This window comes from Myxine glutinosa, chromosome 5 (genome assembly GCF_964187855.1).
Source record: "Myxine glutinosa chromosome 5, kmMyxGlut1.1, whole genome shotgun sequence".
NCBI lineage: Eukaryota > Metazoa > Chordata > Myxini > Myxiniformes > Myxinidae > Myxine > Myxine glutinosa.
In genome coordinates, this window is record NC_136265.1 from 104,660,600 (window position 1) to 104,682,931 (window position 22,332).

General features: G+C 44.4%; 1 protein-coding gene across 4 annotated transcripts in view; it reads left to right on the forward strand.

Moving 5' to 3' along the window:
• COPS5 (COP9 signalosome subunit 5) overlaps positions 1-17,352 on the forward strand; it is a 96,851-nt gene extending 79,499 nt beyond the window's left edge. For all 4 annotated transcript variants that reach the window (XM_068116702.2, XM_068116701.2, XM_068116700.2 and 1 more), the window contains exons 8-9: positions 116-264; positions 17,059-17,352. In XM_068116702.2, the coding sequence (XP_067972803.1) occupies positions 116-264; positions 17,059-17,152 (243 nt within the window). In that variant the 3' untranslated portion in view covers positions 17,153-17,352. The remainder of the gene's footprint in view (positions 1-115; positions 265-17,058) is intronic.
• Positions 17,353-22,332: the final 4,980 nt, after the last annotated feature.

The window sequence follows — 22,332 nt, forward strand, 5'->3', positions numbered from 1 at the left end:
ACTTCGACAAGGCCAGAATAATATCTTTAACTTGTGTCCGTTTCCCTTGAACTCTCCCCAACCCCCACCTGTCCTTACGCCAACCCCCACCTGTCCGCCTTCTCCCAAACCAAAGAATGCAGAGTACACGACGGGACAGATGTGCGACCTCTCCGAGAAGTTGGAACAAGCGGAGGCGCAGTTGGGTCGTGGTTCGTTCCTCCTCGGGTTCGAGGGGCACGAGCGGCGTCCGGAGGACAAGCTCACCAAGGCCACACGCGACAGGTGTTTATCGTATACCTCTTCCTATGCCTTCACAAAAGGTTCAGCTGCATTATCGGCATTCCTCGTTCACCGTTCTTCGGATTGGAGGTCAAACTCCTCTCGTACACCTTTAACTTTCTCTTTAACGTCGTGGAGGTACATGGTTTATAAGTAAATTAATAGTTTATCAGAAAATTATTTCAATGATTTGGAGAGTAAGCTGGGATCTGCTAACACCTGTGACTGCAAATCTTGCAATGCGATAAAGAAGAAGAACCCATCACAAGAGCATGGCTTTCGCAGTGGGTGCCGTTTACCTGTGCTCGAGTTATTTTACAGACCGACACTCGGGTAACGTGTGTGGCGAAAAGACCGAGTTGTCCATTTGGAGGGACAAACATCTGAAAATGTAAACTTCCCGAAGGCCTTCTCTCGCTTCCCTCGTTGAAGAAGCCAAACGTATTACTTGTTGGAGAGAGCGAATGGCGCTAATGAAATTGGTTTCGTCAAAAAAGCGAATGGAAAGGATTTTTTATCTATATATTTTTATTTTTATGTATATCGTCCCAGACAAGGCAGACAAACATGCGAGATAAGAGGCTAAGATGAGGTTAGAAAAATATTTAAGGATAAAGCAAAACCAAATAAAAAATAAATAAAAAATAAGAAGAAAACATCCAAGACACAGGAAGTAGCAGAGGTTGGGTAAAATGTGATTAAACCTCAAAGATGTAGGAAGTATGACTTGACATTCCTCTTAAAACCGTGTAGATCGTAAGATAATGGGACGGATTTTGATAACGCTCCACTTTGGAACCGTTCCTGTGACTCGCCCTACCAGGGTATAAATTTGCTCTGCCGGGGTACCTGTGACTCGCTCTGCCGGGGTACCTGTGACTCGCTCTGCCGGGGTACCTGTGACTCGCTCTGCCGGGGTACCTGTGACTCGCTCTGCCGGGGTACCTGTGACTCGCTCTGCCGGGGTACCTGTGACTCGCTCTGCCGGGGTACCTGTGACTCGCTCTGCCGGGGTACCTGTGACTCGCTCTGCCGGGGTACCTGTGACTCGCTCTGCCGGGGTACCTGTGACTCGCTCTGCCGGGGTACCTGTGACTCGCTCTGCCGGGGTACCTGTGACTCGCTCTGCCGGGGTACCTGTGACTCGCTCTGCCGGGGTACCTGCGACTCGCTCTGCCGGGGTACCTGCGACTCGCTCTGCCGGGGTACCTGCGACTCGCTCTGCCGGGGTACCTGCGACTCGCTCTGCCGGGGTACCTGCGACTCGCTCTGCCGGGGTACCTGCGACTCGCTCTGCCGGGGTACCTGCGACTCGCTCTGCCGGGGTACCTGCGACTCGCTCTGCCGGGGTACCTGCGACTCGCTCTGCCGGGGTACCTGCGACTCGCTCTGCCGGGGTACCTGCGACTCGCTCTGCCGGGGTACCTGCGACTCGCTCTGCCGGGGTACCTGCGACTCGCTCTGCCGGGGTACCTGCGACTCGCTCTGCCGGGGTACCTGCGACTCGCATGTTGTAAGTGAGGAAGGAAGACTGACGTGTGGGTCACCAGCAGCGCACAATGACTTGTTTGTCAAATAGTATCATGAAAATCTGTCAAGCATTAGTTTATGAATGTTAAAGATCCCACGGTGTCCTTCGTTAGGGTTGGCAAGCTATCGTCGGCACCCTGAACAAATTATAAATTCCTGCTCTACGTACAGGGGACACTGCATCAGCAGCACTGCACTGACTCTTGGTAACCGGCAGCCATGTTCTCCATGCGAATGACGACGACTATAACAATCCGTTTGCCTGTTAAATGCAGCCGTCACACCATTCGCTTCACCTCCTTGTGCTGCTCAAGGGTATTGTGGTTCTGCTCATTTGTTGAGGCCTCGCTAGAATATAATGTGGTGAATGGCATTTTGTATTGTGGTTAACGCACCTCCTTATAATGCACGTGCGGCAGTGCAGCATTTCCTCAGAATGTACATTCACGTTTACACTTGATTAGGCCCTGCGATGTCTTTCCGCAGAGGTCATGTTTGTCAGTGTCTCATTCAATTTATCACAATCATCTGGTTCTGTAAAACTTAGTCTGGTCGTTTGATTGATGTACCGGGAAAAAATTGTTACCAAAGCATATATGGCATCAAAAGAAGCGCAATTTTATGCTCTACAAGATGGTGAAAACTCCTCTTTGATCCTCTTTGGGGAAAACTTTTTACAGCACGATTTATCCAGCATGGTAACAGCCTTGTGTCCGGGGCGCGAATTTTTTCCCCATGATGGTACAGGGCAATTGTCATTAAAATATAGTATAGTATAGTATAGTATAATTGCCCTGTACCATCATGGGAAAAAAATATTACGCGTTCGGCGTATAGTCAGGCCATTACCAAGCAACATTGCAAAAAAATAACAGGGAACAAACTGGAATGGCTTACTTTCTACGGAAGATGTAAATCATATGTACTATAAAAAAAAACCACCTTTTAGAGGCCATTTTTCCCCGCAAGCGGGGGTTGGCCTTTTTCGGGAACTGTGGTTGTTGTTGTTTTTCGGTCCCCTTTTTGAAGCAATGTTTTACGGCCGGATGCCCTTCCTGACGCCAACCCTTTTTGCCGCCTTTAACGACAAGCAGGGAATTACCAGTGAACTGGTACTCAATTTGCCGACCTCGGAAGGATGACAGGCTGAGTCAACCCCCCTGGCGTTAATTCAGCGATTGACCGGGATTCGAACCCAGGATCCTAGGATCCTAAGCCGGCACCCTAGCCGCTAGCCCAACACCAGGGACTTAAAATCATATGTACTATGTAGGAAATAAATCTAAAGTAGTATCTCAAAGATGTTTGCGTCCACAGGCATTTCGTCTTCTTCCGGTTGCACTGGAGCAGCATTCTGACACTCTTCACCTCGACAGTCATGACAAGCAGTTACACAACTGAGCCCACTTTTCCGACAGGAACAAAGATTGGTGCTGCAGGGATTTCGTGACGATGCCTTACATTTGCAGCGCACATACTTCAGAAGATCATCGGGGGCAGGTTCCATGTCGGTCATGACAGGCGCCAATCTACCATTCTCCACCATCCACCCCCATTCACACGGTTCTATTTGAGATACATTCAGACTTTTCCATATCATAACCTGCAGATGCACTCTGAGGCTATGTTGGAATGCAGCTCGTTCCGTCGGGGGAAGTCGCTCTGGTCGCATCGTGGGAGAGGTTGTTGCTGCAAGCTCCCTGTAGCGAGCATGTCGTAATTTGGTCAATGAGTCGTCTGGCTTTCCGCCATACATTTTGATGAAAATCCGTGCAACGGCTTCTCCGACAGCATCCTGGGTCGCATCCTCCTGCGCAACTACTGCACACCATTATCGCACTTCTTGCGGATTCTGGACAAGCTTGAGGATCCTGCATTTTCCGTGACCAAAAACAGCAGAGGTTGTATCGCAGCCACCCCATGTGTGAATTACTAGAAGGTGATGAAGAACAGTCTGCTCTAAGTGTCCTACAGCTTCTTTGATATTAATGAGCTTCAAAGGTCTCTTCTGTGCTTTCCTGGGTTCTGATCGTAAGTGAATATCAGCCATGTCTGTGTTCCAGTGAAAGAGCAGAAGAACAAGGACGTCAGTGTCATCAGCTACCACTGTGGCATGCTGGCCAGCTGAAGCTAGGTCAAGGGCTGCAGAAACGATCTGGGTATCAGCATCGCTCTCACTCTGAACCACTTCATGACCGTCCAACCTGAGATAGTGGCTGAGTAAATTGATGAACTGGGTCTTGTTTTTTTCGTTCGCGAGAAAGAGCTGTTGATTTCTGTGAGCGTGCATTTCTTTGCTGATCTGAACATCTGCTGAAGCTTTTCCAGCCCTTCTCTGGTGCTCGTGGTCTTTCACTGAGGGTCCACTTTCATAACCGTCAAAAACGATGCTACATATTCCATACTTGGAACGGACATACAAAAGGTACTGCATGATCACTTCTTTGTACGTCTTTCCAGCCAGCCATCGCACTCGATGAAGCAAGGCCCCTCCATCTAAAACATACGTCGTGTTTTGTAATGCTCTCACCATGCTTAAGCCACTAGTCAATCTGTTGGCCAAAACGGCCTTATTCGGCTTACGCATGGCAAAGTCTTTGAACAGAGATGTCGGGAACGGAGTAAGCTCGTACTGAAAGTAGGGTGCTGTGTCTTCGCATCGTTCTTCCAGAAGGACCAGCAGTCTTGAAAACAGAATAAGTGGATCAACATGCACCGTCTGCTGATTGATCTTGATTCCTTTTTTCAAATGAATCAAAGTGCGGACGTTCTGACTGCGTTTCATCGATGCTTCGTGAACCTTGACATTATCAAGTTTTTCTTGGAGCGACAAACCAACTTATTCGACCTCGTCACAATTGACACCGTCACCATCGGTAGCAGTTAACCCTGATGATAGCGATCTCAATTCGTGCTTCTGAACATCAAAGGGATCATGCTGAGCAAGCCAGTTGAAGATTCTGTTAAAATCCTCAAAATCACGATTACAGCGGGCGCCCCCCAGCTCCACATGCTGCTCACTGGTTCTGTGGACAAGTCCTGTGACATCGGTCATGGCCTCATGCACCTCGGCACACTTATGCATACTGTATATCCATAATAATCTCACCGTGTCTGTGATCCCTCGTCCTCTAGTTAACCCTCCTCGGCTCTTTATAGATCGCATCATTACTTGCTCAATTGTGAGATCTGTCCACAAGCCGGCCCAAAACCGATCGCTGCGGCACACTGTGTGATACCCATGCTCTGAAAATTGTGCATACAACCAGGGGTGGCTAGAAGGCAGCTCTAACATCCACTGGAGATACAGGCGAGCACTTTTGGCATAGTTGAAGTGGCCAGTGGCAGCAAATAGGTTCAGCATACGACTAACTGTGATGATATGCATATTCGAACTACCAGTCCTCTCTGCACGAATGAACAGCTTTGAAGTGTCGATGTACTCCATGTAAGTCAGCCACAATTTTGCCTTTCTTTAACACTTCTTTTGCTCACACTTAATGGCTTCCATGATGTCTTTCAGCTTCAGGAGGGCAGGTGACTCGCCAATACTCTCAACATCGATTTCGTGATTTCTAAGCTGTTCGTAGTACCAACGTAGCTCTTCTACTTCAGTCTCATTCAGCCTCTTGGTGGACTCTAAATCGCAGTCAAGTTCATCCAAAGTGATGCCAAACTCCTCGTGACATTCCGAGTCAGCGTCACTGGAAGCATCCTCACTTTCGTCCTCGAAAGTGAATTCCCCCCTATCTTCATCACCCGTCTCCACGGTTGTCCTGTGATGCATCACGACAGGATCACCGTCGTTGTCCTGGCATGATTTCCTCGGAAGCACCGCTTCTATGAGTCTGGCCATAAGTGCTGCTTCAACGAAAAAGTGTCCTCTTAGAGCTCTTGAAACAGCCTTCCCCGACATCATGTGTGTCACAGCATTCACACCATAAAGTTTCAAGCAAGTCCGACAAGCCTGAACCTTCCATCAAGTTGCTGATGCTGCCGAGAAAGCTCATCATGGTAAGAAAGCCTCCTAACCTGCAGACTATGTTCAGTGACTTGGCATCGATGATTTCGACAGCTTTTCTCCAGAGTGGCTGGTCAAACGTGATGCACGGTGTAGGAATGTTCAACTTCTCAGCTTGGCTCTGCATGTACAGCAATGTAGAATAGATACAGGTTTCATCAGCAGGGTTTAAGTCGATTATTGGCAACATCTGCACACGAGATTGTGGTGGATGTCTACCAGTTGAGACGTCCTGCATGAATCCTGACCAGTTAGGCCGTGGGCTTGTGGAGTTGCTAAAGTACCAACCGGAGTGCCAAAGCAATTCTGAGTTTACAGAAGGTGGCAGAACGTAAGGGAATTGCAGCTCAATGAGAGGCTTGTAGACCGTTGAAGAGAGGCCAGGAGTGTCTGGCTCGTCATACGATTGGATGGGAATTCCCTTGTTTGCCACAACTATCTTAACTTGCATTATCTTGCCTCGCTCGATAGCCTGAGGTATCACTTGAGGAACAGGTCTGCCAAACGTCGACACTGCAATCACACCCATTCCATGAAATGTTCCACGACCGTCCAGAGTTGCAACGTTGTGGTCAATATTATCACCAACCCACTGGGTAAAACTTCCAGGATAAGCAGGAATTAGATCATCGAAGTTCTCAGTATGAACCACTGACTGCTTGAACCTCGTCACCTCATCATAGGATATTGAATACCCTAATCTGGCTAGTTCATTGATGAGCCATTTGGAACCGTATGCATGGTCAAGCTCAACACCCAAGCCAAATACCAAAGGGGGGATGATAGAGCGAGGTCTTGCCGCATGGACGATACACTGTCCTATTGAAGCTTGCTTGGTGTCGGAAGAAAAAATGTTCTCCATAAAAATCCGCAGGCTATGTGGCAGCCACTCTAGGCCATTTCGAATATCGTCAGTGTTTGGATACTTATCCTTGGAATACGACATTGCCCGGATTTGGGCCTTGATTATCTTTGCCGCAGCGAGAACGATCCTGTCTGCTTCGTCCTCAATGTTGTCTTTTTTCTTCGTACCACTTCTCGTTCATGATGAAGTTGGCCATATTCCGGAAGCACACAACGTTTTTTCTTCCATCAACTTCAGCAAAGAAAATGAAGTCCTTGTATCGATCCTGCAATTTCTGTTTTATTTTCTTTACAGAATACACATCACTGCTACCAGCAATCTCGATCATTTTTGAATACAGTTCTGGAAGAGTATACAGTTCAGCTTCTCTCTCAAGCCATTCACACAACTTGTTGAATTGCTCAAACATGTATTGGCTTTCAGGGTGGCCAGCAGCTTTCGAAGCTCCTTTGGGAGAGGCTAGGTCTTTGTCAGAGTAAAATCGAGAGTAGCAAGATTTGTGATACACTGCCTCAGCTGCAACAAGGTCAATGCAGTCCTGAAGGCGCATGCGCACATCCTTAGCCCAAGTGTCTTGCCTTTTCTGACATTTTGCAAGCATTTCTTCGCGAAAAGGAATCGTGCGCACAACTCTAGATTCATCGCGGTCTGGGTGTCGTTTATCAACTTTCACTTCACTGTTGCAAAAGAAACAGTTCTCCCTCCACTGGAATGGTTCTCTGCCGGATCGCAAGTTCTGTTTCTTTGGACTCAATGTTTCCTTTTCCTCACTTGGGCGCTTCAACCTCTTCTTGTCAACGAAGGTGCGTCGGCATTCCCCATGAACAAGAACTTTTCCACAAGGTGTAGTGCTACTTCGCTGGTGAAGATAATCGCGAAGATCAAGTTGGCCACGTACCTCACTGAAGATTATCAGATTTGGCAGACCCCTAGTGACCTGTACCGCATCACCCGGTGCCTGGAAGCCATTTCGACATATAACACAGCTGTTTTCATTGAAGACGAGGCTTTCTTCGCTGGGAGCCGTGTCCATTTTGTTACCTGGAAAGGGAAAATAAACAAATAGACCTCCTTGCGTATAAAATACATCTAAAACCACGTCAAAAACACTTAACAGGACTTACTATAGAATATATAGAAAAATATGAATCGTTGATAAAAAATATTACTATCAGTGGGCTGGGGGCCCGGGGCTGCCTAGGGGCCCCCGGTGTACACATTTGTGGGGCTTATTTAATCGATTATGGAAGACTAATTGTACAAAATATATATCGTTTTAATCAGCCCTGTATAGCGCGGAATTTGACGGTAGCAAATATATCGGCTCGCCTTATAGACATTTGGGACTGGTATACATGATAATGTCGTTTTTTCATATTTTGTCTGTAACCATTTCCAAGATTCTTCATTCACTTCTCTTCTTAGGTTGCCGCGAATTGACAGACTCAGTCTGAAACAACCGAGTGGGATTTTCGTAGGGGGCATGCCCCCTACCACCCCTAGAATCTCCGCCACTGACAATGATAAAAACCCTAACTCTACGTCGCTTAGGCCACCCCTACATCAAGCATTTACATCGACCATTCGAAAGCCCGCTGGAATTCCCCGCCCGCTGTACGTGAAGTTAATTACACTATTCACTCACTAATAAGCTGCAGGTGAACAACCTCGTGTCACATACGTCGTTCGGAAATATTTCACGCATGCACGAACTGTTGTCAAGAATGTTTGTTTACAAGAAATAACCGAAATCGCGGTCACAAAATCGGATATTTTGAACTAATGATCTCGATCCTTCAAGGGTTGTTTGACATATTCAAGGACTGGAATAATAAAACTACCGTAATATATTAATCAATTGATGTAATAAATATCAAAATCCACCAAAAAACATTAAATAAACCCAAAGTTTAAAATAAACATTTTAGTAAATACGCTAATTAAATTAAGTCACATGACCTACTGTTAAAATATATGAAAGGCGTTGGATTAAAGAACTTTGATAATGCATCTTGGCACAAATCATGTGTGCTTATATCGTGTCTGTGGTTTCTGACATGGGAAGCCATTGAAATTTGACTGAAAGAGGGTCCCTCACTAAAACGACTATAACTTTTTTTCCCCAATGAGGATTGAAGAGGAGTTTTCACCATGTTAAAGAGCACAAAAATACGCTTTGATTGATACCATATATGCTTCGGTAACAATTTTTTCCCGGTAGCCCATGATTTTGACTTCAAACGACCATACTAACTCTTATCAACCGAGAGAGACGTGTAACTACGACTCAAGACATGCAGAAGGATCATCCTGCATGGTTTTTGTTGTTGTTTTATCGATCTGTATTCCCACGTTTTTTGAAAAAATTTTTAAAATGGGGGATATTTAAATTGGATCTGTCTGTCTGTCTGTCCGTCCGTCACGCAATCTCCTAAAACTAAACGGTTGGGCATAAATTTCCCAAATTTGGTACTTATGATCACCACGTGGCACGAAGGTGCAAGAGCGGTATCATTTTTGGTCCCGTCCCCTGGGGTCAGGGTGAAAATGTCAAATATCGAAAAATGCAATTCCGGGCACATTTTGAAACTTTGTCAAATGAAACTTTGTGCAATCAACATTGGGGAAAGCATGACATATTTAACGATTTAATGGATTTGACCCCCGGGATCATGGCCTAAGGGGTCGGTAGGACTTAGGGTCGCAGGAATCAAAACGGGGAAACAAATGTAACTCAGAATTTAATATTGGGTCATTCCTCATGGAACTCTTTGCCATATCTCACGTTTCATGTGGGAAGCGTGGGGATTTGCTACGGCGCGCCATCGACTCCACTCTAGTTATAATTGCACTTCATGTTCAATTTGCTGGTTGATGAAAATGTTGGAAGCCTCATGGTGTATACACGCAAAGTATACATGACTGCGTACACTGAAGAAGGCCGAGTTCTCCAAGCTTTTCATTGTTATTGTAACGTGCATTGTTTCATTGTTATTGTATTGTTTCATTGTTATATTGTATTGTTTCATTGTATTTCATTGTTATATTGTATTGTATTTCATTGTATTGTATTGTTTCATTGTTATTGTTTCATGGTTTCATTGTTATTGTATTGTAACGTTGGAGGATTGAAACGTGTTTGCATGTGCGTTTGTGTGTTGGCTTATACACACACACGCACACGCACACGCACACACACACAGGTGTCATTCACGATTAGTTGCAAACCCTTCTCTATCGCCCCGATGAAGTTAACTCCCGAAACGTCAGCTTCTCCTTTCTTCCCACGGCTGTTAGAAATTCTCAACCAACATCCTGTTTATTTCATCATTTGAGGAGCCAAAACGCTGATGATGAGAAAGGGAGTTAAAAAATACACAAAGGCTGATTGTAGGAAGAGGCACAAACCTCGCAAATGAATGCAGGCTTTGATACGAGGTGGCGTGCTCAGTGATGGACTGGAGAGAAGTTGGAGGACGTTTTTGCTCGCACGAGTGTTCAACATCCTTACCACTTGTACCTGGCCGGCCTGCGCCCTTCCTCTGTGCTATCATTCTCCATGAACCTTTTGTGCCTCTCAGGAATAGTTTTTCTCAATGGCGGCTGCCTTCCATAGGTCGTCCACTTCGCTTCGTTGAACCTGTGTAGCTGATTTGGTGTCTATAAACAAGGCAACGCACTGTGCTTTTTCTTGTGGGTATGCCATTTGTATTAAATGTGACATCACATGTTACAGGAGACACCTGGAAATGAAAATGTATTTCAAAACTTTTGAAATGTTTTTCAATCTGCCACGTCGGAGGTTGTTCGTTCAGGTGAAGCCTTATGGTGTGGCTGCTCAGGTATCCAATTGTATCAGTATTAGGAAGCAAATGGTGACTAGACTTTGTGTGTGATACATACAACAGGCCATCAATGAAGGATGTTGAGAGATCAAGTCATGGGTGTACTGATTTAGAATTTGTCATTACAGGGCCAGAGCAAAAGTGCCCTCAACTTTTGACACGGACTGATGTCAAGGAAATTCAAGACTGCTCTCTTGAAGTTTTTGGTAAAATAATGGCAGTTACGTGAAAGTGATGTTATGAAACAGCAGGTTTTCATGGGTTTGCAGAAAGGCAGCTATCGTTTCGACGTTGACGGATCTGTGGAGAGGTGTGCCATTCCCGAAGAGGCTGACACGTGCGTGGAGAGGCGTGCCATTCCCACAGAGGTTGACATACTCGTGGAGAGGTGTGCCATTCCCAAAGAGGCGACACGTGCGTGGAGAGGCGTGCCATTCCCACAGAGGCTGGCTGACATGCGCATAGAGAGGTGTGCCATTCCCGAAGAGGATGACATGCACGTGGAGAAGTGTGCCATTCCCAAAGAGGCAACACGTGCATGGAGAGGCGTGCCATTCCTGAAGAGGGCAAGATGCGCGTGGAGAGGCATGCCATTCCCACAGAGGCTGACATGCGCGTGGAGAGATGTGCCCTTCCCAAAGAGGCAACACGTGCATGGAGAGGCGTGCCATTCCAGAAGAGGGCAAGATGCGCGTGGAGAGGTGTCCATTCCCACAGAGGCTGACATGCGCGTGGAGAGATGTGCCCTTCCCAAAGAGGCAACACGTGCATGGAGAGGCGTGCCATTCCCGACGAGGGCAAGATGCGCGTGGAGAGGTGTGCCATTCCCACAGAGGCTGACATGCGCGTGCAGAGATGTGCCCTTCCTAAAGAGGCAACACGTGCATGGAGAGGCGTGCCATTCCTGAAGAGGGAAAGATGCGCGTGGAGAGGCATGCCATTCCCACAGAGGCTGACATGCGCGTGGAGAGATGTGCCATTCCCAAAGAGGCGACACATGTGTGGTGAGGCGTGCCATCCCCAAAGAGGCTGACACATGCATGGAGAGGCGTGCCATTCCCGAAGAGGCTGACATGCGCGTGGAGAGATGTGCCATTCCCAAAGCGGCTGAAACGAACATGGAGAGGTGTACCATTCCCGAGAGGCTGAGACGAGCATGGAGAGGTGTGCCATTCCCGAAGAGGCTGACACGTGCATGGAGAGGCGTGCCATTCCCACAGAGGCTGACATGCTCGTGGAGAGGTGTGCCATTCCCACAGAGGCTGACATGCGCGTGGAGAGATGTGACATTCCCAAAGAGGCGACACGTGTGTGGTGAGGCATGCCATTCCCAAAGTGACTGAAACGAACATGGAGAGGCATACCATTCCCGAGAGGCTGAGACGAGCATGGAGAGGCATGCCATTCCCAAAGAGACTGACATGCGCATGGAGAGGCATGCCGTTCCCAAAGAAGCTGAGACAAGCATTGTCCAGCATATTCGACACATTTGTGAATCGCAAGAGAATTCAAATGCTGACATTGGTGTAAGATTGTCTGACACTAACGTCATGGTCATATTTCTATCATTTGAATAACATTCCTTCAAACATTTGGATGGATCTGGGATCCAGCACGAGCAATACTCGTTGGTACTGCATGTCCATATTTCCACCATCACTGAGTCTCTGGGTGCTAAACTGTGTTCTGACCTTCCAGCCATCCATGCTTTTTTCAGAGTGGGATTGCACTGCTTCCTTTGCACGAAAAGGAAAAATACATCTTCTGTCATTTATGAAGAAAGATGAAGCCAGCGTGGATGCTTTCACAGAACTTGGTGACTCGTGATACGTATCACCAGATACCATGATAAATCGGCTTGTATTGTTCCGTCAAAATCCAGAATCAAGGAGCGTCCGTCCTCTTTTGAGGACGCAAAGCGACTCGGTTTGCGTCAACCTTGCAAGTCGGTTCTAGTTTAAAAGACCAAGTGCACAAACCGTTTCACATTTATTCGGAAAAAATTCGGGGGCCTGGAGTATCAGGTCCTTGTTCAAATGAAAATATGCCGATGATGCATTTCATCAATTTCTGCTCCCTTCAAATTGTGTTTTTCACCCAAAATTTGAGGTGGCCATGAACTTTGACCCTGAGCTGTTGGTCTTGGCCCAGGATGGTGCCCATAAGAAATCACTCTTTGTGAACTCCATTAATAGCCCTGACAGGAAATATCATCAAACACAGAGGCCTCAGGTTCCATCGTAGACTTGTGTTAACTGTGCACCTGTTTGATTTTCTTTTTTTTTTAATCGAAAAGGGTTTACTTGTTCGGATTCACATCTGAGCACATGGGTCATGATGCTGCCATCCCAGGTTCAAATCCGATAGGCTGCATCGATTTGTCCATCTATATATATAAAACACTGTGTGTGTGTGTGTGTGTGTGTGTGTGTGTGTGTGTGTGTGTGTGTGTGTGTGTGTGTGTGTGTGTGTGTGTGTGTGTGTGTGTGTGTGTGTGTGAGTGTGTGTGTGATACCGATAGACTCCGAAACGGAGAGGCTCACGTGCTTGATATTTGGCATAGACATGGCCATTGAGCCTGGGACGAACATGGCCGAAACAATATTTGACGAGATCCATATTTTTTATTCATATTTATTTCAGCGAAGTACCCGCTAATCTCAGCTAGTGCGAGCAGCTCGCTGATTCGCTCAGAGCGATCACATGATGTTCCATCCCCGCCGCTGGACTGATTCGCTCAGAGCGATCACGTGATGTGACCATTGCCATTCACTCCACATAGGTGTAGATGCAGTTACCGGGCGCCATCTTGGTTGGCATTCGATGCTGGGCGATGGTGATTTCCGTCACACGTTTGCACGTAATTCAGAGCGAAAAGCGATCGTGTTTTGTCGATTTTTGTCGATTTTGTGCGATATGAATTAAATGTCTTTGATAGGGACCCTAACCCTAACCCTAACCCTAACCCTCATTTATTGCAGGACCTCATTTATTGCAGGACCTCATTTATTGCAGACTTGTAAGTGGCTGTGTAGAACTTGTGGAACTGTAAACCTGTAAAATGTGTTCACCCTCAGTGAGCCTCGTTATTCCCACACAATCGCATCATTCCCATATCCCAATGAAGCCCCAATCACACCTTTCACCCATTACGGGAGCTCATTCGCTCGCCCTCACGTACTCACTTTCACACCAGTGCTGCACCGCGGATTGAACGATAACGGTTACACCAATCGGTACCACGACTCTTTATTACCCATATTCACAAATCCACATGCACGGTAATATATATATATATATATATATATATATATATATATATATATATATATATATATATATATATATATATATATATATATATGTGTGTATATATATACTTGTGTGTGTATGTATATATATATATATATATATATATATATATATATATATATATATATATATATATATATATATATATATATATATATATATATTTCTAATATATATATAATATATATATATATAATATATATATATATATTTATATATATATATATATATATATATATATATATATATATATATATATATATATATATATATATATATATATATATATATATTTAAATATATAGTTGTAATATTTGTTTGCCTTTTGTTTGTTTGTTTGGTCGAGGTGACAGTGACAGTGGGTGCCCGGAAAACAGTCGTTCAGTGTCCCGACCACCTGGCGATATGAATATTCAGCTTAATTATAGCTTATAAAACTGCCTCCGCTTTCCTATTTATTTGATCCATCACATCAGAAGTGATTGGTAATTGATTTTTTTTTAATCACTTTGATGGTTTCCTTTTTGTACACCCAACAGGAGTATAATCAGTCCAGTCTGCCGCGTGCTTTGGTGCCGTCAATCATTTGCCTTTGAACCTGGGAGCTGACCCATACCATGTCCTTTCGACCGCTTTCCGCTTTCTTTTTCCTCTCTCTCTCTATCCCGATGTTTCACTCACTGTTTCTCTCTCTCTGTTTCTCTCTCTCTGTTTCTCTCTCTCTGTTTCTCTCTCTCTGTTTCTCTCTCTCTGTTTCTCTCTCTCTGTTTCTCTCTCTCTGTTTCTCTCTCTCTGTTTCTCTCTCTCTGTTTCACTCACTGTTTAACTCACTGTTTCTCTCTCTCTGTTTCTCTCTCTCTGTTTCTCTCTCTCACTGTTTCTCTCTCACTGTTTCTCTCTCGCTGTTTCTCTCTCTCTGTTTCTCTCTCGCTGTTTCACTCACTGTTTCACTCACTGTTTCTCTCTCTCTGTTTCTCTCTCTCTGTTTCTCTCTCTCTCTGTTTCTCTCTCTCTGTTTCTCTCTCACTGTTTCACTCACTGTTTAACTCACTGTTTCTCTCTCTCTGTTTCTCTCTCTCTGTTTCTCTCTCTCTGTTTCTCTCTCTCTGTTTCACTCACTGTTTAACTCACTGTTTCTCTCTCTCTGTTTCTCTCTCTCTGTTTCTCTCTCTCACTGTTTCTCTCTCACTGTTTCTCTCTCGCTGTTTCTCTCTCTCTGTTTCTCTCTCGCTGTTTCACTCACTGTTTCACTCACTGTTTCTCTCTCTCTGTTTCTCTCTCTCTGTTTCTCTCTCTCTGTTTCTCTCTCTCTGTTTCTCTCTCTCTGTTTCTCTCTCTCTCTGTTTCTCTCTCTCTGTTTCTCTCTCTCTGTTTCTCTCTCTCTGTTTCTCTCTCTCTGTTTCTCTCTCTCTGTTTCTCTCTCTCACTGTTTCTCTCTCTCACTGTTTCTCTCTCTCTGTTTCTCTCTCGCTGTTTCTCTCTCTCTGTTTCTCTCTCTCTGTTTCTCTCTCTCTGTTTCTCTCTCTCTGTTTCTCTCTCTCTCTGTTTAACTCACTGTTTCTCTCTCGCTGTTTCTCTCTCTCTGTTTCTCTCTCTCTGTTTCTCTCTCTCTGTTTCTCTCTCACTGTTTCTCTCTCTCTGTTTCTCTCTCTCTGTTTCTCTCTCTCTGTTTCTCTCTCTCTGTTTCTCTCTCTCTGTTTCTCTCTCTCTGTTTCTCTCTCTCTGTTTCTCTCTCTCTGTTTCTCTCTCACTGTTTCTCTCTCACTGTTTCTCTCTCGCTGTTTCTCTCTCTCTGTTTCTCTCTCTCTCTGTTTCTCTCTCTCTGTTTCTCTCTCGCTGTTTCTCTCTCACTGTTTCTCTCTCTCTGTTTCTCTCTCTCTGTTTCTCTCTCTCTGTTTCTCTCTCTCTGTTTCTCTCTCTCTGTTTCTCTCTCACTGTTTCTCTCTCTCTGTTTCTCTCTCACTGTTTCTCTCTCTCTGTTTCTCTCTCTCTGTTTCTCTCTCTCTGTTTCTCTCTCTCACTGTTTCTCTCTCTCTCTGTTTCTCTCTCGCTGTTTCTCTCTCGCTGTTTCTCTCTCACTGTTTCTCTCTCTCTGTTTCTCTCTCTCTGTTTCTCTCTCTCTGTTTCTCTCTCACTGTTTCTCTCTCTCTGTTTCTCTCTCTCTGTTTCTCTCTCGCTGTTTCTCTCTCACTGTTTCTCTCTCTCTGTTTCTCTCTCTCTGTTTCTCTCTCTCTGTTTCTCTCTCTCTGTTTCTCTCTCTCTGTTTCTCTCTCTCTGTTTCTCTCTCTCTGTTTCTCTCTCTCTGTTTCTCTCTCTCTGTTTCTCTCTCTCTGTTTCTCTCTCTCTCTGTTTCTCTCTCTCTGTTTCTCTCTCACTGTTTCTCTCTCACTGTTTCTCTCTCTCTGTTTCTCTCTCTCTGTTTCTCTCTCTCTGTTTCTCTCTCTCTGTTTCTCTCCCTGTCTCCGTCCTGCACGCTCTGTGTCCGTTTGTCCCGTGCCCTTTGTGAACTGTCCGCCCCATGAGCTTTGTGACTGTCTGTCCCACGCCCTTTGTGACTGTCTGTCCCACGCCCTTTGTGACTGTCTGTCCCACGCCCTTTGTGAACTGTCCGCCCCATGAGCTTTGTGACTGTCCCACGCCCTTTGTGACTGTCTGTCCCATGTCCTTTGTGACTGTCTGTCCCGTGTCCTTTGTGACTGTCTGTCCCGTGCCCTTTGTGACTGTCCGTCCCGTGCCCTTTGTGACTGTCTGTCCCGTGCCCTTTGTGACTGTCCGTCCCATGCCCTTTGTGACTGTCCCTCCCATGCCGTTTGTGACTGTCCCTCCCGTGCCCTTTGTGACTGTCCCTCCCGTGCCCTTTGTGACTGTCCCTCCCGTGCCCTTTGTGACTATCTGTCCCACACCCTTTGTGACGGTCTGTTCCACACCCTTTGTGACTGTCCTTCCCATTCCCTTTGTGACTGTCCCTCCCATGCCCTTTGTGATTGTCCGTCCCGTGACCTTTGTGACTGTCCGTCCCATGAGCTTTGTGACTGTCCGTCCCATGAGCTTTGTGACTGTCTGTCCCATGAGCTTTGTGACTGTCCGTCCCATGAGCTTTGTGACTGTCCGTCCCATGAGCTTTGTGTCTGCCTGTCCCGTGTCCTCGGTGACTGTCCGTCCCGTACTTTAATTCGGTCCCGCTTATCTATTTTCCCTCCCTTCTCTGCCCCATACCTCCCCAGCTGTAAAACGACGATTGAAGTTATCCATGGCCTCATGTCTCAAGTCATAAAAGACAAGCTTTTTAACCAGATCGGCAACACGAGCAGTGGCTAGGTTATCCTTTTCTTTATTTCCTCCCAACGGTCACTTTGTTCCTTCTGATTCAAAATGTTTTTCTGTGCATGCATTATCCACTGAGTGTGAGCAAAATAGTGACATTTCATTGTGACCACAAACTCGGTTTACCTTTTGTGCTCCCCCCCCCCCCCCCCCCCCTGTAATCCTTTCAGCCTCAATAAAAAGGGAGTGACGTACCCAAGTGTCTTCTTACTTTGAACCACACTGTTTGTGAGTTGCGGCGTGTTGTGCGGTGCTAATTTTAAATGAGCGTGCGAGTTGAAAATGCTGCAGCTTTGTGTACGACTCCTTTATGGACACACACAATGCTCTTGTCTACGTCACGTGGTGAAAATGCCCAAGAGAACCTGCGTTGAATGTGTAAACGGTGCATTCCATATTAGCTTGGGGAGCACTTGCGGCCTCACCTGTTTGCACAAGGGGGGAGTTGGGGTGTTGGGGATTTAAATTGGAGAAAATAATTGAGAAAAGTTCTTGAAACGGTGAGGATAGTGGAGAAATATGGGTGCGTGCAATCGGGGTTTTGGATGAAGGAAAGGGGAATGGGAGGAAGAGTAGGGAGAAGGAAGGGGGTTTGGAAGAAGGGTAGGGTGGCATATGAAGGCTAAAAAGGAGTTTGGGAAGAAGAAGGGAACGGAGGTTTACAGCGAAGGAGGTTGGTCAAAATGTATATTTCAAAAGATATGTAATACAGTGGATGGACGACTTACAATTCCGCTTTTTAATCGGTGAACACACTTCAATATTTGGCGATGTCCTTCTTTCCATCCATCAAAAATGAAGAAGAAAAACCAAACTTCCAAAGGATAATGCCAGAGGCTAATTCTAAAGGGTAATTCTAAAGGACAATTCCAGAGGCTAATTCTAAAGGGTAATTCTAAAGGGTAATTCAAAAGGGTAATTCTAAAGGACAATTCCAGAGGCTAATTCTAAAGGGTAATTCTAAAGGGTAATTCTAAAGGACAATTCCAGAGGCTAATTCTAAAGGATAATTCTAAAGGGTAATTCTAAAGGGTGATTCTAAAGGACAATTCCAGAGGCTAATTCTAAAGGGTAATTCTAAAGGGTAATTCTAAAGGGTAATTCTAAAGGGTAATTCTAAAGGACAATTCCAGAGGCTAATTCTAAAGGGTAATTCTAAAGGGTAATTCTAAAGGGTAATTCTAAAGGGTAATTCTAAAGGGTGATTCTAAAGGGTGATTCTAAAGGGTGATTCTAAAGGGTGATTCTAAAGGGTGATTCTAAAGGGTAATTCTAAAGGGTAATTCTAAAGGATAATTCTAAAGGGTAATTCTAAAGGGTAATTCTAAAGGGTAATTCCAGAGGCTGATTCTAAAGGGTAATTCTAAAGGGTAATTCTAATGGTTAATTCTAAAGGGTAATTCTAAAGCGTAATTCTAAAGGGTAATTCTAAAGGACAATTCCAGAGGCTAATTCTAAAGGGTAATTCTAAAGGGTAATTCTAAAGGGTAATTCTAAAGGACAATTCCAGAGGCTAATTCTAAAGGGTAATTCTAAAGGGTAATTCTAAAGGGTAATTCTAAAGGACAATTCCAGAGGCTAATTCTAAAGGGTAATTCTAAAGGGTAATTCTAAAGGGTAATTCTAAAGGGTGATTCTAAAGGGTGATTCTAAAGGGTGATTCTAAAGGGTGATTCTAAAGGGTGATTCTAAAGGGTAATTCTAAAGGGTAATTCTAAAGGATAATTCTAAAGGGTAATTCTAAAGGGTAATTCTAAAGGGTAATTCCAGAGGCTGATTCTAAAGGGTAATTCTAAAGGGTAATTCTAATGGTTAATTCTAAAGGGTAATTCTAAAGCGTAATTCTAAAGGGTAATTCCAGAGGCTGATTCTAAAGGGTAATTCTAAAGGCTGATTCTAAAGGGTAATTCCAGAGGCTAATTCTAAAGGACAATTCCAGAGGCTAATTCTAAAGGGTAATTCTAAAGGGTAATTCTAAAGGGTAATTCTAAAGGACAATTCCAGAGGCTAATTCTAAAGGGTAATTCTAAAGGGTAATTCTAAAGGGTAATTCTAAAGGGTAATTCTAAAGGACAATTCCAGAGGCTAATTCTAAAGGATAATTCTAAAGGGTAATTCTAAAGGGTGATTCTAAAGGACAATTCCAGAGGCTAATTCTAAAGTGCAATTCTAAAGGGTAATTCTAAAGGGTAATTCTAATGGTTAATTCCAGAGGCTAATTCGAAAGGGTAATTCTAAAGTGTAATTCTAAAGGGTAATTCTAAAGGGTAATTCTAAAGGGTAATTCCAAAGGGTAATTCTAAAGGGTGATTCTAAAGGGTAATTCTAAAGTGTAATTCTAAAGGGTAATTCTAAAGGGTAATTCCAAAGGGTAATTCCGAAGTGTAATTCTAAAGGGTAATTCTAAAGGGTAATTCTAAAGGGTAATTCTAAAGGGTAATTCTAAAGGGTAATTCTAAAGGGTAATTCTGAAGTGTAATTCTAAAGGGTAATTCTAAAGGGTAATTCTAAAGGGTAATTCTAAAGGGTGATTCTAAAGGGTAATTCTAAAGGGTAATTCTAAAGTGTAATTCAAACGGGTAATTCTAAAGGGTAATTCTAAAGGGTAATTCTAAAGGGTAATTCAAAAGTGTAATTCTAAAGGGTAATTCTAAATGGTAATTCTAAAGGGTAATTCTAAAGGGTAATTCTAAAGGGTAATTTTAAAGGGTAATTCTAAAGGGTAATTCTAAAGTGTAATTCTAAAGGGTAATTCTAAAGGGTAATTCTAAAGGTGAATTTTAAAGGGTAATTCTAAAGGGTAATTCTAAAGGGTAATTCTAAAAGTGTAATTGTTGAAGTGTAATTCTTAAAGTGTAATTGTTAAAGTGTAATTGTTAAAGTGTAATTGTTAAAGTGTAATTGTTAAAGTGTAATTCTTAAAGTGTAATTCTTAAAGTGTAATTGTTAAAGTGTAATTGTTAAAGTGTAATTGTTAAAGTGTAATTGTTAAAGTGTAATTCTTAAAGTGTAATTGTTAAAGTGTAATTGTTAAAGTGTAATTGTTAAAGTGTAATTGTTAAAGTGTAATTCTTAAAGTCTAATTCTTAAAGTCTAATTCTTAAAGTCTAATTCTTAAAGTCTAATTCTTAAAGTCTAATTCTTAAAGTCTAATTCTTAAAGTCTAATTCTTAAAGTCTAATTTGTCAACCCTCGACTCTGATTCTGCAACTGGACCTGACGGCATCAGCCCACGGGTCCTAAAATCCTGTTCTTCCGCTCTTTCACTCCCTCCCTCTGTTCTCTCCACCCTCTCTTTTGCTCAAGGTCAACTGCCATCTGCTTGGAAATCAGCCAACATCACCGCTTTGCACAAAAAGGTGCAAAAACAGATCCTAGCAACTACAGAACAATCAGCCTTCTTCCAATTATCAGCAAAGTCATGGAATCCATCATTGCTTCGGATATGAAATCTTTCCTCTTCTCCAATGGCTTGATCTCTGATCATCAATTTGGTTTCAGACCTGGTCACTCTACTCTGGACATGCTGCTTCTGCTTTCTCAACAATGGATGGAGGTCCTCAATGCCAAACAGGAAATTAAAGCTGTCTCCCTTGACATATCACGTGCCTTCGATACGGTCTGGCACCCCCCTCTGCTCACCAAACTCTCCTCCTTTGGTATCCATGGAAATCTCCACACATGGCTGGCGGACTTCCTCTCTAGTCGTAGTCAACGTGTGGCCCTGAATGGGTTTCTCTCATCTCCTCTTCCTGTTCAGGCTGGAGTTCCCCAAGGCAGTGTTCTGGGCCCTGTGCTTTTTCTGGTCTTCATCAATGATCTCTCTGACTCTTGAAAATCCTCTCTATCTCTTTGCTGATGACTCTACTCTCTGTCGCTCCATTCCTCATCCCTCAGATCGGCAGTCTGCAGCCTCCTCACTCTCTGCAGACCTGGACAAAATCACAGACTGGGCAAACAAGTGGAACATGTCTTTCAATCCTGACAAATCCCACACTCTTACGATGTCTCTCCGAAAAGATCGACTGGACAACCCTCCCATCCACTTTCTGAATAATCCTCTCCAAGAAGTTCTGTCACTCAAGCTTTTGGGTCTCACTATCTGCCATGATCTTTCCTGGGAAAACCACATTTCAAATTTGGCCTCCAAAGCCAGTCGCCGACTGGGCATCCTCCGTCGTGCGAAGTCCTTCCTTGGCACACCTGAGCTCCTCACCACATACAAGGCTTTCATCCGCAGCTCAATGGAATACTGCTCTCCCCTCTGGGCTGGTGCTCTTGCCTCACACCTAGCTCGTCTCCACGCTGTTGAAACCAAAGCATTCAGAATCATTGGAATCTCCCGCGATGAAGCTAACTCCAAGGGCCTTTCACTCACTCACCGCAGGCAGGTTGGTGGTCTTTCCGTCTTCTACCGACTCCTCTCTGGCCTTGCCCCCCCCCCCCCAGCTCTCTCTGGGCTCTGTCCCCCAAATATTCCTACAGGTCGCACAAGATCTGCCTGCAACCCTCTTATGGTTAAACTGCCAAACTCCCTCACTCTCTTCAATCCCACTCCACCCTCCAGGTCTTTAAAACAGCTGTTCACCACCATCTCTTATCTTCCCCCATCCAAAACCTTGATCTTTTCTACCCCTGCTAATTTCACCCCAAATCCACTTTTTTGAAATACCAACTTCTGTCCTGGAAGTCCTTGGTGTCCTTGTGTTTTATATTTCTCCCACTCCCCCCTGCCCCCCCCCCACTTCCCACGCCTCCTCCCCCCAAGCCCTCTCCCTCCCACACATCTCCCTGCTCTCAAATGTTGTGTTTGTGTGCTTCCCCTTCTCTCCCCATCTTGTCTTCCGCTCCCTCTTTTTATATATTTTGTTTGTCTGTTTGATTTGTTTGTGAAATAAATGTTAGCTCTTTCACGAGCCTCGATTCTGTATACAAAAAAAAAAAAGAAGAAGTTATTATTAAAGTGTATTTCTTGAAGTGTAATTCTTAGTGTAATTATTAAAGTGTAATTATTAGAGTGTAATTATTAAAGTGTAATTCTTAAAGTGTAATTCTTAAAGTGTAATTATTCAAGTGTAATTATTCAAGTGTAATTATTCAAGTGTAATTATTCAAGTGTAATTATTCAAGTGTAATTATTCAAGTGTAATTATTCAAGTGTAATTCTTAAAGTG